This window comes from Thamnophis sirtalis, unplaced genomic scaffold (genome assembly GCF_051295495.1).
Source record: "Thamnophis sirtalis isolate CommonGarterSnake01/CBP01778 unplaced genomic scaffold, rThaSir2_p1.2 scaffold_6, whole genome shotgun sequence".
Taxonomy (NCBI): Eukaryota; Metazoa; Chordata; class Lepidosauria; order Squamata; family Natricidae; genus Thamnophis; species Thamnophis sirtalis.
Genome location: NW_028261386.1, coordinates 130,410,279 through 130,429,264, shown reverse-complemented (window position 1 = coordinate 130,429,264; position 18,986 = coordinate 130,410,279). Strand labels below are relative to the sequence as shown.

Genomic DNA, 18,986 nt, shown 5'->3' with positions numbered 1-18,986 from the left:
GGAGGCCTAATCGATGAGATCTAATAGGTCGTGTGGAGGTAATTGGCAGTAGGCCAATCCTTGATAAGGAGAAAGGAGGGTGGGTGGGAAGAGAGAGAGGGAGGGAGGGAGGGAGGGAGAGGGAGGGAGGGAGGGAGGGAGAGGGAGAGAAACTTTGCAGTCACTCATATTGAATGACAAATTAGAAATAGTATCACATCCTTAAACAAGATTGTCATAATAATAAGCCCTGGAGTTATCGCTTTTCTGTTATAAACAGAACTGCCTGCCTCTATCTCTGGGCTGCAAAACTCCAGACAACTGCTAGATAGTAGCAGATGTCAGATAACAAAACTTTACTGCCACCTACTGGTTGCCCAGCTTTTTGCATACCTGATTATGCTTAATCCTGGACTGCTCTTTGTAGTATGTATAGGTTAGTAAAACCGTTGTTCCTACTTCAATACTTTTAATAGACTCCAACAATTTAAATATGAAAACGGAAGTGGGCCGCTTTACATCTGTTCCTTATATATTGAAAGCTTCCTCCTCAATTGTTAAATGCTGCCATTGTAACTTTGAATGGTCACTAAATGGATTATTGTTAAGTCGGGGACTTGCATTTTACCTAATGGTGGGGCTGGCTCTAGAATGAAAAATAAGGGAAATGCACATGTGAATCAGACTTTAAGAACTTAGAGCCAACTAAGAGCCAAGGTGGCGCAGTGGTTAAATGCAGCACTGCAGGCTACTGCTAGATCAGCAGTTCAGCGGTTCAAATCTCACCGGCTCAGGGTTGACTCAGCCTTCCATCCTTCCAAGGTGGGTAAAATGAGGACCCAGATTGTTGTTGGGGGTGATATGCTGACTCTCTGTAAACCGCTTAGAGAGGGCTGAAAGCCCTATTAAGCGGTATATAAGTCTACTGCTATTGCTATAACTTTCCTTGCAACTTCTCTGTGGCAGGCGCTGGGTTCTATTCACAGGTCGAACAATTTTTCCCATTTTTTCAACTCTATCTGTATACTCCGCCAAAGTGGTTCATAATTGTGCTTATATAATTTCCCGTTTGAGGCTAAAATACTAACCCCAAGATATTTGACTTTTTTGACTACCTCACATCCTAGCATCCCTCCTAGTTCTTCCTTTTGTTTAGTATTCATATTTATAGCTAATATTTTGGTTTAAGTTTATTTTAAAACCAGACACTTGACCATATTGATTAATCGTATTCATTAAAACCATACTAGATTCCTGCGGTTGTTCCAATATTATGACCAAATCATCCGCAAAAGCGCGGACTCTGTATTCTTGCTGCCTAATCTTGATCCCTTTTAGACCATCCAAGCCCCGTATTTTATTCAACAATACTTCCAAAGTTATAATGAACAATAGTGGGGACAAAGGACAGCCCTGTCTTGTACCTTTTCCGATTTGAAAAGGGTCTGTTAAACTTCCGTTGACGATGATTTGAGCTGTTTGCTGTTGGTATATAAAGCAATATACCGATGCAAACAGATTATTAGCATTATAAAAGCATCTGAATCTCCATTCTGCCCAGCTTAGTGTATGTGATCCTGTAGGCCGAGAGATCATTTAAAGAAAAATAATAATAATGCCCGCATGATGTTAGACTAAAATTTCTGAGCATGCTATGAGAATTGGGCATTGGGTACAGACCAGTGGTGGGTTCCAAATTTTTTTAGAACCTCTTCTGTAGGTGTGGCCTGCTTTGTGGGAGTGGCTTGCCGGTCATGAGACTGGGTGGGAGTGGCTTGCCAGCCATGTGACTGGGTGGGCATGGCCAATTTGTAAAATGTGGTGAAACTCACTTAACAACGCTCTTGATAAGCAACCAAAATGTTGGCTCAGGAACTCTGGCATTGAAGTGTGCAAGTCTTAAAGCTGTCAAGTTACAAGACCCTTGCACCCCTAACCATTTAGAAAAAAAAACCCAGGGGTGTTCAAACTTGATAGCTTTAAGACTTGTGGACTTCAACTCCCAGAATTCCTCCTCTTGCTCTTCATCTTGATGTGTGTGTGTGGGGGGGGGGTAGGGAGCTGGAACCGGTTCTAAATGGCACTATAGATTTGTGGAACCTCTTCTATAGAAGAGCTTAGAACTGGCAGGAACCCACCCCTGGTACAGACAGTGGGATTCAGATAATTTAACAACTGATTCTCTGCCCTAATGATTTCTCCCAACAGCCAGTTCACCAAACTGCTCAGAAACTTAACAACCGGTTCTCCCGGAGTGGTGCGAACTGGCTGAATCCCACCACAGGGTACAGACACGGTTCCTTTCAAAACTCAACCAAAGACAGAAGATAAACATGTTGCTCTCTTGGCCAAAGAGAGAAGGCATTTCCTCCCCCACCCCATCCCCTGCCCCCAATTCCACAAATAGAAAGAAATCTCACTGGCAGTTGAATTTTTTTCCCTTTCTATTTCAGCAGTAGGACAGTGTCCTTAACCTGACAGGGGAAGTGTACTTAACAGGGTGTAGGACTGATTACTGGAAGTGTAAAAAAGTACAAGGGACTTATTATCACATATGGTGGACTTGCCCGGAAACACAAAAATATTGGACAAAAATTTGGAAATGGGTGCAAGAAATTACAGGAGAACAGATAAAATACAAACCCGAAATCTTTCTACTGGGAATAATCAAAGGGAAATATACAAAAAAAATATTAAGTACATATTAACACATCTGCTAACTACAGCTAGAATAGCATTTGCCCAATACTGGAAACAAAATAATACCCCCCTCGGATGAATTAGTGATTAAAGAAACTTTGGATTGTGCAGAGATGGACAAATTAACACTCAAATTAAAAGATAAAGAAGAGTCGGAATATTATGAAATTTGGAACAATTGGTACAAATGGCTGCAAAACAAGAATAAAATTAATTAAGCCAAAAAACTATATATATAAATATATATAGAACTGTGTATAAAGGTGTGTAAATATAGAAGCGAAATATTATAGACATGTACAGGGATGATGACATAACAATGTTGATGTAATGACTGTAAGGTGTTGTAGAAGGGAAAAAATAATTTAAAAAATCTGCTAATACTTTACAGGGTGTAGAACTGATCATGATTGCCTGAAATTGCTATCCGGGTTTGTCGTCTTAGGACAAACAACTTCAACGACTCTGACTGAACTGAGAGACCGAATCCCTTGTCCTCAGAGTTGCAGGGTAGCAATTTCAGGCAATGGTGATCAATCCTACATCCTGTAAGGTAAGTTTCCCCTGTCAGGTATTCTTAAGGACTCTGTCCTACTGCTGAAATAGAAACAAGGATTCAACTGCCGGTGAGATTGTTTTCTATTTGTGGAATTGGGGGCAGTTGCAATTCTTTCATGAAATGTGGCTTTTTTCTGATGAGATTCTGTCATTAATACCATACAAAACACGCTCCAAACTCGATTGCAGAAAACGCGACTTAAGCAACAGAGTGGTCAGTGCCTGGAATGCTCCAACTGACTCCCTTGTTATATCCTCTAACCCTCACAGCTTCAACCTTAAACTATCTGCCATGGACCTCATCAGTGGTGGGTTTCAAAAATGTTTGGAACCTCTTCTGTAGGTGGGGCCTGCTTTCCGGGTCCACTGGTGGAACCTCTTCTAACCGGTTCGGTAGATTTGACGAACCGGTTCTACCGAATAGGTGCGAACTGGTAGGAACCCACCTCTGGACCTCATCCCATTCCTAAGAGGGTGTGTAAGTAAAAGGTGTGTGCATAAGCATACCAGCATGCCTAATGTTCCTGTCCTACAGTCCCCATCTATTTGCATTCATTTGTTTCATTTATATCCATGTTTATATTTCTACCTGCTATCTTGTACATGTTTGACAAACTAATAAATACAAATATTATCGCCTTTCTTAAAGATAAATTACTGTTTTTTCCCCCCAAGATATTAGAGCATGTCAAGAGTTCCTATTGATCACTAAATCCCGAAGACTATAAAACAGACTGGAAAAAATGGATTGATTATATACAAAATAAATATGGGACTAAGAAATTCCAGATAGCTTATGATTAAGATCAGGAATGATATAAATTTTTAAAGTTAGCCTAGCAAGATGGAGCTAACTTCAATGTAAAGATGTTATCAATTTTCTATTCTTTTTTCCAATATATTTTAGACTGTTTTTGTTAAAGATTTATACCGTGTATGGGTTCTGGGAAGGCTGGGGGGGGTGGCTGGGTGGGAGGGTGGGTGGGAGGGAGGGATGTATATTAGGCTTGATGAGGGTGTTAGATTTTAATGTAATATGATTGCACATGTAAAAAAAACCGGACATATTCTAACATATTTATTTAGGAATTCTTGATACCCAATTTAGCAGGTTATCCCTTTTTGCAAGGGTGGAGTAGAGAGTGGAGTGCAAATTATTATTTCACAAATGGATTACAATGTATGCCTGATCTTTCTGTACTAAATCAGGATTCAGTACACTAGCCAGAAATTAGCATTTTGAACATACTAACGGTCGACATCTTTAAACAAGTTCACAAACACGTGAATGTTCAGTCTGAATATTAATTCAAAGAGTCCTTTATCTGTTCTTACAACTGGTTCTCTTTGTCAACCCTGACGCATCTCGCCCTCCAGGGAAATTAATTGTGATATTTTAATCTCTTTTGGATAATTAGGACCTCATCTGTGGTGGGGAGCTTCTGCTGTCATAACTCCCTGATGGCTGATGGTGTGATTTCTCTTAAGAGAGAGCAAACACCATTCCTCATTTGGGTTTTCTCCGGTAGAAATGCTATGATCTTATTTGAGCCAAGGTGACGCAGTGGTTAGAGTGCAGTACTGCAGGCCACTTCAGCTGACTGTTATCTGCAGTTCGGCGGTTCAAATCTCACCGGCTCAAGGTTGACTCAGCCTTCCATCCTTCCGAGGTGGGTGAAATGAGGACCCAGACTGTGGGGGCAATGTACTGACTCTGTAAACCGCTTAGAGAGGGCTGAAAGCCCTATGAAGCGGTATATAAGTCGAACTGCTATTGCTATTGCTATTATCCTTGTTTCTTCCCTTGACTACCACAATGAAGCCCAACATTTCTGTTGCAAAGTGAGACCGTTGTGAGCGTTGCCCCATTTTACGATCTTCCTTGTTGCAGTGAACCTCTGCTATTGTTAAGTTAGTAATGTGGTTATTAATGCATCTGGCTTCCCCATTGACTTTGCTTATCAGAAGGTCGCAAAAGGTGATCACATGACCCCAGGACACTGCAACTGTGATAAATACCAGTTGCCAAACATCAGAATTTTAATCACATGACCTTGGGGGATGCTGCAATGGTCATAAGTGTGAAAAACGGTCCTAAGTTAATTTTTTCAGTGCCGTTGTAACTTCAGTGACTAAATAAACAATTGTAAGTTGAGGGCTACTTGTACATTTGCTGTGATGGTGGGTTGCAAAAATTGTTCGAACCTACTCTGTGGGTGTGGCCTCCTTTGTGGGAGTGGCTGGCTGCCCATGTGACCGGATGGGAGTGGCTTGCCGCCCATGTGACTGGATATGAAGATGCCGACAACACTTGTCAGAACCACCTTAAATTACCTCACACACAGCACTGGCATGCATAAGAATAGGATGCAAACTTGTTTTTTAAAAGGCATCTTTGGTTTGCGTTAAAACAACTTCAACACACGCAATGTTCTGATTGCACCACAAACGCAGGAGTCATCCTTACCTTTCACAGAGGCACTGAGTTTTATAAATATGAGCATGATAGTGTAGAATAATCCTATCCAAGGACCAGTGGTGGGTTTCAAAAACGTTTGGGACCTCTTCTGTAGTGTGGCCTGCTTTCCGGGTCCACTGGTTGAGCCTCTTCTAACCGGTTCGATAGATTTGATGAACTGGTTCTACCGAATAGGTGCGAACTGGTAGGAACCCACCTCTGATTTGCTGCCAAATGAGTGCTTTCCATTCGAATATCCCTTTTGATTATAAACAAACTTTGGGTCATGACTGCAAGTGTTGGGTCAATCATTTCCAGGTTTGACTGTTTTGCAACTGAACTTCTCCAGTAGAGGTTGGGGTAAAAGAAGAGTTAAATATGAAAGTTCCACTTGATGTGTTGCATCCAGGGAATGCAGTGAAACTATTTCCCATATTTTCTTTGCCCTGCATTTTCACATGACTAAGTAACTGGGTTGGGCTTCCTAGGATGACCGAGGGAGGAACTGAAGCAGGCTTTGGTTGGAGATAAAGTTACTTTCTGGCACATCTATCCTAAACATTCAAGACAACATGGCTGTTGGACGCTACCACAAAAAGGGAGTAGTAAGGCGTTTGCAATGTTGATCTGCTGGGCAAACTGATGCATGCCTTCCATTCAAAGCACACACATTTCTTGGTGGAACAAATCTCTGGATTGGGACCAAAAGGTGCAGAATATCAAGGACACCCATAAATCCATCCAAGTTGCTCAAAATGTAAGGTCATCATTATTTGCCTAAATGTGTAGCTACTGGGTAGTCTGCTATAAATAGATTACTTTTTTTGCTGCAAATCAGCAACAGGAGCACCAGAGGTGGGTTCCTACCAGTTTGCACCTATTCGGTAGAACCGGTTCATCAAATCTACCAAACCGGTTAGAAGAGGTTCCACCAGTGGACCCAGAAAGCAGGCCACACCTACAGAAGAGGTTGTTACAGCTAAGCTGAACTCTTGCAAATTAATTTATGGAGCATCTTCTTAGGGTTAGAACCATGTACCCCTCCAAATAGTTTTCAGGCACTAAATGAAGAAAAAAGTATTATATACTGGTAGTGCTCAACTTCCAACCATCCATGTAGTGACTGTTTGAAGTTACAATTCTGAATACTATGGCTGGTTTTCACATTTATGACTGTTGCAACATCCCCATGGTCATGGGAATGAGCAATGGAAATTTTAGGATCCATTCTGGTCATACGTTGAGGACTACCTTATGGAGCTGAATCAATGTAATTTATTAATTCATTGTTAATCTAATTTAAAATAATTAATTTAAATTTTTTTTGCCCTTGTTCCATCTTGGACATATGACCCCCTGATACGATACTTATAAAGGTCCTGTATGGCTCTTTCTTTTCTCTAAAGATGTATATATTTCATTTAACAGCTAGATAAACACTGTGGTTTACTTCTAGCAATTGGATGAGATGAAGCTATTCGGATCTTATGAAATACTTGCCGTTTTGGGAGATGAGGGAGGAAATGAGAAATAATGTTCACAACCTTTTTATTTACGCTAAAGATTGAAGCTTGCAGATTTGACAGAGGGGAATAAACAGCAATTAAGCAATTAAGAGCCGAGGTGGCGCAGTGGTTAGGGTGCAGTACTGCAGGCCACTTCAGCTGACTGTTATCTGCAGTTCAGCGGTTCAAATCTCACCGGCTCAGGGTTGACTCAGCCTTCCATCCTTCCGAGGTGGGTAAAAATGAGGACCCGGATTGTGGGGGCGATATGCTGACTCTGTAAACCTCTTAGAGAGGGCTGAAAGCCCTATGAAGAGGTATATAAGTCTAATTGCTAGTAATGAAATCAGAGATGCCCTGAGTGTTTTCCTGTTTTTTTATTACGCCTTTTAGTAGAGTTTTCAGTTTTTAGCCCAGTTTTAATTTGTGTAAACAGCTGCCTTGAGGGCTCTTTGTAGACACTAAGCAGCTTATCAATTTGTCAATAAGACATTATCACGGGGTGTTGGAAAGCAGAAAGGGCTATTTCTCCTGTTGTTTTCTTCCCCTTGCTGAAATGTTAGTTGAGTTGCCAGAACTTAGAGCAACTATAGATGGTCTGAAAAGCACTTAGACTTTTCTAAAGTCAAATCCTTTGCTGAACTGTGACCACAATAAAGAGGGAAAAAAAGTAAAATCCAGAGTGAGAGGCTTCGTTGCCTTGTTTGAAGTTTGAAGTTTAATTTTATTTATAGGCCGCCCAATCCCGGAGGACTCGGGGCAGCTTACAGAAAGAGAAATAAAATAAAATAAAAAATAAAAATAAACAAGTTAAAAAACAACACCAATACATTCACTTCAGTTGGGGCTGGACTTCAGCAATGAAGTCAACAGTCCCAGGCCTGTCGGAATAGCCAGGTCTTGGTAGCTTTCCTGAAGGCCATGAGAGTGGGTGAGGTCCAGATTTCTGGCGGTAGTTCATTCCAAAGGATCGGGGCAGCCACAGAGAAGGCTCTCCTCCGGGGAGCCGCCAGCCGACATTGTCTGGCTGATGGCATCTGGAGGAGGCCCACCCTGTGGGATCTTACCGGCCGTTGGGAGGAGTGTGGCAGGAGGTGGTCTCGCAGGTATGCTGGTCCTAAGCCATGTAGGGCTTTAAAGGTAATAACCAACACCTTGAATTGCATCCGGAGACCAATAGGTAACCAGTGCAGCTCGCGGAGGATAGGTGTAACATGGGTGCACCTAGGTGCACCCAATATCGCTCACGCGGCTGCATTCTGGACTAGTTGCAGTCTCCGAATGCTTTTCAAGGGTAGCCCCATCTTTATCCAATGAGGCAGTCATGGATAGGTAAGCAGAAATGAACTCAGCTCTTTGTTGGGAAAAATGATCCTCAATCTCTGAGCCGGTGAGATTTGAACAGCCGAACTGCAGAACTGCAGTCAGCTGAAGTAAGCTGCAGTGCTGCATTTAACCACTGCGCCACCTCGGCTCTATTGAAGTAGTATAGATCAAAGTGCTATTAAAGAAAGAACTGTCCTGTCTTTCCTTCATTTTTTTCCCAAGCTACACTTCCCCAACTTTTAACACTTCTTCATTGAACTTTCCAGAGATTGATAATGATGGAGGGAGCTTTCTTTCTGGCTGGAATCATATCCAGTTGGCTGCCTTCTGACTATTAGCTCTAAAGCACTTTGCAGTAGTTCTGGCAAATTGGTTTGGCTATAAAGGCACTTTTTGAAAAGGAAGATAACTACATTCATCTATTATCAATCTTACATTGTAGCATCTTGACATCCTAGTTCTCAAAGTAATTTATAGATGCCTTCCCTAAGAAAAAAATGTTGATATTTGGAATTGGGACAAAATGTGGTGAATTTGGGTTTTTAGCTGCAAACAGGCTGATTACAAATGAAGATGCTGAGAATAATTATTTTGCTGTTCTTCCCTATGTTTCTAAAAAACTGTAAGAATAAAAATGCAATTCTCTAACTCCAAATAGTGTTTTTGAAAACAAATGCATATAATTCTTCTAAGAAACTATTTTGCCTCAAAATGGGGATCTGGAAGGAAGTATATTAAAATTTGATTGTGTGTGTGTGTGTGTGTGTGTATAGACACACACACACACACACACACACACACACACACACATATATATATACCAGGGGTGGGTTTCTCGCCCCGATCCAACTGGATCGGTTGGAACGAGGCCGGCGGTGTCCTCGCGCATGCACGCGGCGTCCTCGCGCACGCACGTGGCGTGCGCGTGCACACGCGCAGCACGTGCATGCGTACTAGCGTCTGTGCGATGCTCCAGCTGCTCCTGGAGGATCGCGCAGGCGTTCTGCGCATGCGTGGAAAGCGCGAAATTCGAAAAAACCGGGTAAGGAGCGGGCGCGGGTGTGCGGGCGTGCGTGGGCGCGGGGGGGGGGGCCTTCGCCATTCCCGGAAGTTACTTACTTCCGGGTTCGGCGACCAACCGGATCGCAGGGACCGGTGCGAACCGGTCGAAACCCAGCCCTGATATATACACATACACATACACATACACATACACATACACATACACATACACATACACATACACATACACATACACATACACATACACATACATACACACACACACACACACACACACACATACATACATACATACATATATACATACATATATTTGTTTTCTGAGGTTTTCGCGGGTGTTAGTATGTAGGTTTCTAGTTATTCGGGTTTTCTCCCGCGTAGAATTGGAGATGTCTTGGCGACGTTTCGACGAAGTCTCATTCGTCATCTTCAGGCTGCTTCAGGCTACTTCAGGCTTGGTGTTTCCAGGAGTATATATGTAGGTCTTTGGTTATTCGGGTTTTCTTCCACGTAAAATTGGAGGTGTCTTGGCGTCGTACACATTTTGTGGAATTTGTACCCTAACCTGCAGATCTTTAGCAATTCAAACTATTTTCTAAAAGCAGCCTTACTTGATCATATTTGTACATTGTTGTTGGCTGGTTTCAAAGAAAATACAGGAAATCATCAATTAGATGTTATTTGGTTGAATACAAGGATTCCTGATTAATACTCCAACTTCAGGCAGGACTGTTTTAACTGTGACATAAGGCAATGGGTTTCTGAAACACTGCTACAGTATGGGATTCCTTAGGAAGGTAACAGGAGGAAATTATGTTACAGAGAGATTGGTATTAATGTGCTCCATGATTTATTACAAAAAAAAATGTTGACCTGCAAATTTGCCCAGCTGAAGGAAGAGCTATCCCAAAAGAGCAAAGTCATAGCAGAGAATTTGAAGGAATGAGGCTTGAGGTTATCCAACTAACACGGGAACTGCATCAATGTGAAATCACAATTGCTTCTTCTTTGGGTTCTACTTTAAGCTTAGAGCAACAACTAAAAATAGAGAATGAAAAAGTGGAGCAAAAGACAATAGAGCACACAAGTCTTAAAGCTGTCAACTTTGAACACCCCTGGGTTTTTTTTCCTAAAGGGTTAGAGTTGCAAGGATCTGGTAACCTGACAGCTTTAAGACTTGCGCACTTCAAATGCCAGAGTTCCTAAAGCCAACATTTTGGTTGCTAAGCAGGAGCGTTGTTAAGTGATACTGATATTATATAACACTTTTAATTAAGCGGGTACCTTGAATAAACATAACTTTGAGTTTCAAATAATACTGATTTCATTGTTGTCTTAGGTAACATCTGTGAAAAGAATTCAGGTGCTCAGGCATGAAAATGGGCCGCTCAAACACTAAACTTTTCTGCTCACACTGAAAAAAAAATTAGAGGGGACATTGCCCACAGAGTAGGTTCGAACAATTTTTGAAACCCACCACTGCTCATCAGGGTCATCTGAGTGGTGTAAATTGGTGTGGAGCCTTCTTGGAACTGTTGAAAGGACTGTGTTGTAGACTGGAGAGAGATGGTGTCGTATCCCCCCCCCCCTCTGTTGAGAGAGAGCTTTTCAATTTTGAGACCTTTTATTTTGAGCCCTCATGTATGCTGAAAGGGTTGCCTAAATGACAATGGACACAATGGCCTCCTTATAATAATTAACAGAGCGAATTGGAGTTATTAAGATGTTAGAGGTTCTGAGTAATACTTCTGCTTAAATTGCTTTGATGTCATTTTCAACCTGCCCACTTGTGCATTGTGATACTTTAAATTATAGCTTTTCCTAGCACATCCGCAGCTCTGGCATATATATCATGTCAGAAACGTAACGTTTTTATGACAATCCTTTTGCTTTCTCGCCGACACAGTTTTCAATTATTTCTTCATCTATCATCGAATGGGACTTACTATTTTGTCAGTGATAATTCAACAGTGAGTCACCAGCTTGATCAGATCAATGGAAGTGATAAAACAGTTTCCAAGGCAGACTGTTCGCCACTGAAAATTGTGATTGCATCCTATCCATTCTTCTAGAGCCGAGGTGGCGCAGTGGTTAGAGTGCTGTACTGCAGCCACTCCAGCTGACTGTTATCTGCAGTTCGGCGGTTCAAATCTCACCGGCTCAGGGTTGACTCAGCCTTCCATCCTTCCGAGGTGGGTGAAATGAGGACCCAGACAGTGGGGGCGATAAGCTGACTCTGTAAACCGCTGAGAGAGGGCTGAAAGCCCTATGAAGCGGTATATAAGTCTAACTGCTATTGCTATTGCTATTCTCCACACCACTTGGTTGATAGCACAGAGCTTGCAAATGGATCCCAGATAACAGTTCTCCTCCATTTCAAGAAGCCATGTAGGAACTCCTTGTAGTCCCAATACACACCTGCACTGCATGTTTAAGAGGCTGAGAAATCTGCTGCTTTCACTTGGATACTTAAAACGCTCAAAATGGGTTTCAAGAAGTTCTTTTCAAGCAAGGTGATTGCTTGAAGAGAGACACTCAATAGAGTAGAGATGTCTCATCAAACTAATTCCATGTAGGGGATGATTCCTGCCCTCTAATCCACTCTAAAATGTTTTTTTCATTCAAACAAGTCTAAATCAATGAATGAATGGGAATCCAGCTGAGATTTTTGGTAAGTTTTGTGCAGGCTGAATACTTAAATATTGGTTTTATTGCTTTCTTTAATTTCTTTGAAGATCAAAAAAGAGCTAAGATGTCCAAGAATTACTTGTTCATTCTACCTGGAAAGCAACTTACAGATTTATTCAGCGTCTGCAAAACTCATCTGAAGCCTTGGCACTTATTTTTTTTACATGTTTTTCACGTTTATTTTTTTATTTTACGTTTCTTACTTTATTCATTCATTGTCACCAACACGCTCTCCTAGGAAAGCACTTAAAGATAAGCTGGAAGAGTCTATAAATATTAAGGTGTTTAGCTAAGAAAGAGAGGAGACAATTGGTGGTGTATAATTTAAGAGAACAAGGAATTGTTTATTTATATTACCATTCTTCACCTTTTCAGTAACAGGAATCTCACATTAGGTTTACCTTTCAAAACAAATGAAGGATGTCTTTGGTTTGTTGTGGCACATTTTTAGCTGTTCACATTTTACAGCTGTTGCTAGTAATGCGGCTGATGAATGAAAGCGAATATACATGTCTCATCAAATCCTGCAGTAATGCATCTTGCAAAAGTTAACTTTATGTGATGAGCACAGAACCTTAATGAGCATAACATTGGTGACCTCATAGCTAACCTTAGCTGAACTGGAAAAACTTAAGCAGGTTTACGTTTATTATTTACCACGGGATCCACCAGGAAATATACATTTAAATTTTTTTCAATTTGTATATTCTAGCATTGAATAAAGGCTGTTGTGTTATGGGACATGTGATAACCAGCACAGAATCTTTCTTCTCAAACTGCCACTACCTCATAACGCAACATGTTCTCCATCTTCTAGCACAGGGGTGTCAAACTGGTGGCCCGTGGTGCTGGATGCATCACACACACAGTCCATGCCCACCCAGCTCCACAAAGAGGAAAAAATATCATGAAATGATGGCAATGTGATGCCATGAGTTTGACACCTATGTCTTTGCCACTCCCATCCAGTCACGTGGCTGGCAAGCCACTCCCACAAAGCAGGCCACACCCACAGAGTAGGTTCCAAATTTTTTTGGAAATCCACCACTGATCTACACATCTCCATCAACCCTAAGAGGTAATTCCCACACATCAGAGAAATATGTACAGAGTCTTATGCATGTTACAGAGTCCTTTGTCCTCAACAAGAATAATCATCATGGTTGGGAAGATGGTTTTTTTAAAAAAATGGGAAAGGCTTAGTGACTTTCAGTTTAGTCATTTGGAATTTTTGGCTTAATATTCACCAACCCATAAGAAAACATTTTCTAGGAATAAGTATACTCATTGTTCTCAAAATGCTGTATATTTTATATTAAGATGACATATGATTTAATGCTACACTGGTTTAATGAGCAAATTCCACTAACATCTCTTGAAAGCAGCCTCATTGTTTTAACCACGGCTCATTTTAGCCGAAAGTTGTACAAAGAGGTTGTTTATCTCCAGATGCTTCTTATGCCCACATATGCCGCCTACTTTCCAAATATCCCAATAAAGGAATTTCACTTGTGACTGGAACAAGCGTCGTTTCTCTAAAACCTGGTGCCCACATTGGCTTTACATAGCAGACATCTGGGAGTTCCTGATCTCCACATGTGATGCGGGGAAAAGAGCAGGGAACAGAAGGAATTGCTTGACAAAGGACAGGTACAATTTAGTTTTTTAAAAAAAGAAAGATATTGTGGCATACTGTAGAGATGATGCTGTAAGACTAGATGTTGATTGCAGGTGTTTGCAAGGCAGCATGAATTTTAAACTGCAATAACTACCTTGAAAGCCATGGTTATACTTGTGGCGAGTTAGACGTGTTGAATATATTATCTATGCTGTTACCTGCAAGATATTCAGAGAAGTGGGGAGACTTTTTAATTATGGACTGCGGAACTCTGTATGACTAGTTTAGTGTTTTTTTTTCAAAAGTTTTATTTTCTTTTAAAACAAACATTTCATCATTCCTCAATCAGTGAGACATCGGAGTACATTTTTTTTGTGTGTCAAAATAGTTCTAGTTTACCACCAAATTCTTGTCTAGCCTAATGTATACCCCTCCCTCCCTCCACCCTCCCCCCAACCCCCCTCCTCCTCCCCCCCCCCCGACTTCCCAGAACCCGTACCTGGTATGGATTTTTAACAAACACAGTCTAAAATCTATTGAGAAAAAAAAATTAATGACATCTCTACATTGATCTTAGCTTCTTCTTGCTGAGCTAACTTTAAACAATTTAAATCATTTCTGATCTTAAGCATAGGCTAACTGGAATTTCTTGGTCCCGTATTTATTTTGTATATAGTCAATCCATTTTTTCCAGTCTCGTTTACATCTCTCATTTGAGTGATCTTTAAGATATGCCGATATTTTAGCCATCTCAGCTAAGTTTGTAACTTTCAATGTCCATTCTTGAATTGTAGGCAAGTCTTCCTTCTTCCAGTGTTGCGCCACCAACAGTCTTGCTGCTGTTATTAGGTGCAGAATCAAGTTGGTCTCTACCACTGTAAAGTCAATACTAATTTAGTTTTTGAGTTTACCGAAATAGAAGCCATCTGAATGAGCCCGTGAAGTATAAATTGTTGCCGCGGGTGAGCCGGATCTATTCATAGCTCTGTGAAATCCCGGGCCAGTTGTGCAACTGTAAATATCACAGATTAGTTAGCAAGTATGATGTATGCTGACTTTAAAGCCCAACTGCAGGATTGAAAATGTCAATTGGTGCAGCTCCCTGAGGAGAGTTTCATTTGGAAGGCAGACATTGCCATATGTTAACATTTGCCTCCGCTGAAACAATAACCTCAATTTCTCTTTAGGGATAAATGGTTCCTTCCATGAAAGTCTTCCAGTTGTGTTTCCCACCAGCTTCTGCTATATAAGTGTTGTCCAATAGAACGTCTATAACGTCTTAAAGACAACTGTTTATTAAAAAATAACACAGATTGGTTGAACAAGGTAAACCTCCACATAGATTGAACAAGTATAAATATTTTGTAGCTATTCAATATCTTAAGTGAATTCAGTGAGTAGCAATGACTCACTGGGTATATCTTGAATTGAATTTGAATTTATTGCACTTATATGCCGCCCTTTTCCCCGGAGGGGACTCAGGGCGGCTCACAATCCAAGTCAGGGAAGGGGATACAGATAAGGGATAAAAAGACAAACAAAACAATACACAATTTAAAAGCATACAACAACCATACCATTCGAGGGGGGGGGGGGGCAAAAGCTCTTTAGCCCCAGGCCTGTCGGAACAGCCAGGTTTTAAGGGCTTTGCGGAAGGCCTGGAGGGTGGTGAGGGTTCGGATCTCCACGTGGAGCTCGTTCCAGAGGGTCGGAGCAGCCACAGAGAAGGCTCTCCTCCGGGTAGTCGCCAGCCGGCATTGGCCGGCGGATGGGATTCGGAGGAGGCCTAATCTGTGGGATCTAATCGGTCTATTGGAGGTAATTGGCAGCAGGCGGTCTCTCAAGTACCCAGGTCCAATACCATGAAGGACTTTATAAGTGACGACTAGCGCCTTGAAGCGTATCCGAAGACCAATAGGCAGCCAGTGCAGCTCGCGGAGGATAGGTGTTATGTGGGTGAACCGAATCTTGAGTGGGTCGAGATTAGCCTTTGGAAGGGAGGCTACCAGGAATGATAAGATAATTGTTAGAAAACATCTCAGAAGAAGGTAATGAAAAACTTTTCTATGACTAAGAAAACTGTAGGGTTGGGTTATGTCCACGCAGTTGCCAGATTCAATTAATTGATTGATATTTTTTTTGCCATCAAATCATTGTCAGTTCTTGGTGACCACATAGATATTCTTCATGACAATCCTGCCCCCCCCTCACCTAGTCTTTAAGTGTCTTTCTCTTGCCTTAAACGCCTTTTAGTGCAATATTCATGAATTTCAACTTCTAAAATTGGTTAAATGTGCTATAGGGGTAGGGTGTGGGTATGCTTACTACAAGGTGGCGCAGTGGGAGCCAAGGTGGTGCAGTGGTTAAATGCAGCACTGCAGGCTACTGCTAGATCAGCAGTTCAGCGGTTCAAATCTCACCGGCTCAGGGTTGACTCAGCCTTCCATCCTTCCGAGGTGGGTAAAATGAGGACCCAGATTGTTGGGGGCAATATGCTGACTCTCTGTAAACCGCTTAGAGAGGCCTGAAAGGCCTATGAAGCGGTATATAAGTCTACTGCTATTGCTATTGCTATTTTCTTCTGGCAGCTCTGCACATGCGCACACTGGGAACAGGCTCCAGCTGTTCCTCTGCCTCGATGCTGTCTAGCTCCATAGGCACCTGATAACTGCCAGCCGGCCTCAGCCCCGTCTCTACCTCAGACGCAGAGCCCTCTTGTGGGCCTTCCCCAGCCTCCAGGACTGGCCCATGTTCCTCCCCAACCTCCTCACTGTCCAACTCTGTTGCCAGCTCTATTTGTGAAATAATTGATGGGAACTTTGACCTGGGTAAGAAATTCACACAAGCTGCTCAAACGACCATACTGACAAATCATGCTGACATGCAAGCCTTCGGTGCCCTTCCTCTCCCAGTGGGTAAAATAGCAATAGCAAGAGCAATAGCAGTTAGACTTATATACACCGCTTCATAGGGCTTTCAGCCCTCTCTAAGCAGTTTACAGAGTCAGCATATCGCCCCCACGGTCTGGGTCCTCTCTTCTTTATAACAGTTATAACTACAATTATAATAGCAATAGCAATAGCAGTTCGACTTATATACCGCTTCATAGGGCTTTCAGCCCTCTCTAAGCGGTTTACAGAGTCAGCATATTGCCCCCAACAACAATCCGGGTCCTCATTTTACCCACCTCGGAAGGATGGAAGGCTGAGTCAACCCTGAGCCGGTGAGATTTGAACAGCCGAACTGCAGAACTGCAGTCAGCTGAAGTAGCCTGCAGTGCTGCATTTAACCACTGCTCCACCTCGGCTCTTCAAAATGGTCTTACATACATCTTCAAGAATGCACAGTCCTCGTGCTTCTGTGACTGTCCCATGGTATCTTTTGAAGAATGGCTCCTCTGCATTGAAAGTTCTGAGCAGCAACTTCTGAAGGAAAAGCAGTGGCCTCTGCTCCTACTGAGTGCTTCTCTAGTGGCTCACTTTCGCTTTGTATAGTGCGATGCCGTCCTACAGCCTTAACTGACACCAGGACTTCTCTCTAGTTTGGTGGGCACAGCGGGCAACAAGGGGCTGTGCTTTAGTGTACATGTTCTTCTTGGCGATCTCTTTTGTAGCATGGACTTCCTTTAGATTGCAACTCAATTGTGCTCCGGATCCATTGAGACAACTCAACTTAGGGTAGGTAGCAGGGGTGGGTTTCAACCGGTTCGCGGCGTCCCTGCCAACCGGTTGGTCGCCGAACCCGGAAGTAAGTAACTTCCGGGAACGGCGAAGGGCGCGCCCGCCCGCCTGCGGTCCTTACCCGGTTTTGACGAGTTCTGCGCTTCCATGCATGCGCAGGACGCATACAGCGCCTGCGCAATCGTCCAGGAGCAGCTGGAGCATCGCGCAGAAGCTAGTACGCATATGTGCACCGCGCACGTGCACGAGGATGCTGCCGGCCCCGTTCCAACCAGTTCGGTTGGAACGGGGTGAGAAACCCACCCCTGGTAGGTAGATGCCTCTAAGGTAAACACTGGAATCTGGTTGGAATCCACTGGGTAGCTAGGGACAGAGACAGAGATATACACATACACTGACAGACGGACAGGCAGGCCGACAGACAGACAGAAATTCAGCATCTTATGGTGACCTGCATAGAGTTCTTGCCTCTCATTTCCTCCCAAGAGGCCTGTACAGTAGGTTGGATTGTGAGAAAGCAGCTGTTCTGAAGTCACCCAATGAGACTCTGTGCCTATGGGTGGAGAAGAACTGGGACCTTCCTACTCCAACACCGTAACTGCTTATGACTATGCCAAAGTCGACATAAATTGGTGAATATTTACAGCAGAGTGATAAAAAAAAAATAGAGCCTGTCTTTCCTCAATTCTTTGAATGAACCGTAGCAGTATCTGTTGGGTGATGTAACATAGGCCGGCCACACAGCAAAATGCTATGCTTGTTCAATTCCCTTGCTATACAGTATCTGCATCTATTGTAGGTTCCTTCGGAGTCTGGATTTCTTAATTTCACTTTTGTGCCCTCCCTCGGAAGACTGCCAACTCAATGCTACCTTGCTGACTGCACAACATACCGTGTGAGTATTGCAGAAGGATCTGAATATAAGAGTGTTAAAAAAAAAATCTATTTTGCTAATTTATATGTTAATCTTTGTCTCAGTTATGTTGGAGTGGGAAATGGGGAGAATTGTCTCAAAATATGTCCATCCTGTTGGGTACAATAGGCAGAAAAGCAATGCTGGCAGGAACCCATCCCCAATTTGGTTGAAATATAACCTAAACTGTCTTGAGCCACAAGCAAAACTTCACAGTTATATTTCTTTTTGTTTTGTCTGCTAGAAAAGGTTTTGGCTTGAAACTTTGTTTTCTTTCATACCTATGGGATTTTATTCCAAATTTATCCCTCTGATAATCATGGGAATCCCAGTCATTTCCCTTGGCCTTTGTTATGTGAAGTGCTCCATGTTCCCTACTGCCCGGCTGCAGCTGTTCCAGATTTCTGCACTGTCCTGGATATTGATTGAATTATTTCTTCCGGTTTTGTCTTTGGTGTCATTCGAAAGGGACCAAGAAGCTGATTGTAGCTTAAGACCCTGTCCTCTGACCGACAATGTGCTTGTGAAATGGGGTAGA

At 42.5% G+C, this 18,986-nt stretch overlaps 1 protein-coding gene across 1 annotated transcript in view; it reads left to right on the top strand.

The window, feature by feature from the left end:
* MLIP (muscular LMNA interacting protein) overlaps nt 1-18,986 on the top strand; it is a 59,675-nt gene that overhangs the window by 1,268 nt on the left and 39,421 nt on the right. The window contains exon 2 of the mRNA XM_087718956.1: nt 18,335-18,430. Within this exon, the coding sequence (XP_087575082.1) occupies nt 18,335-18,430 (96 nt within the window). The remainder of the gene's footprint in view (nt 1-18,334; nt 18,431-18,986) is intronic.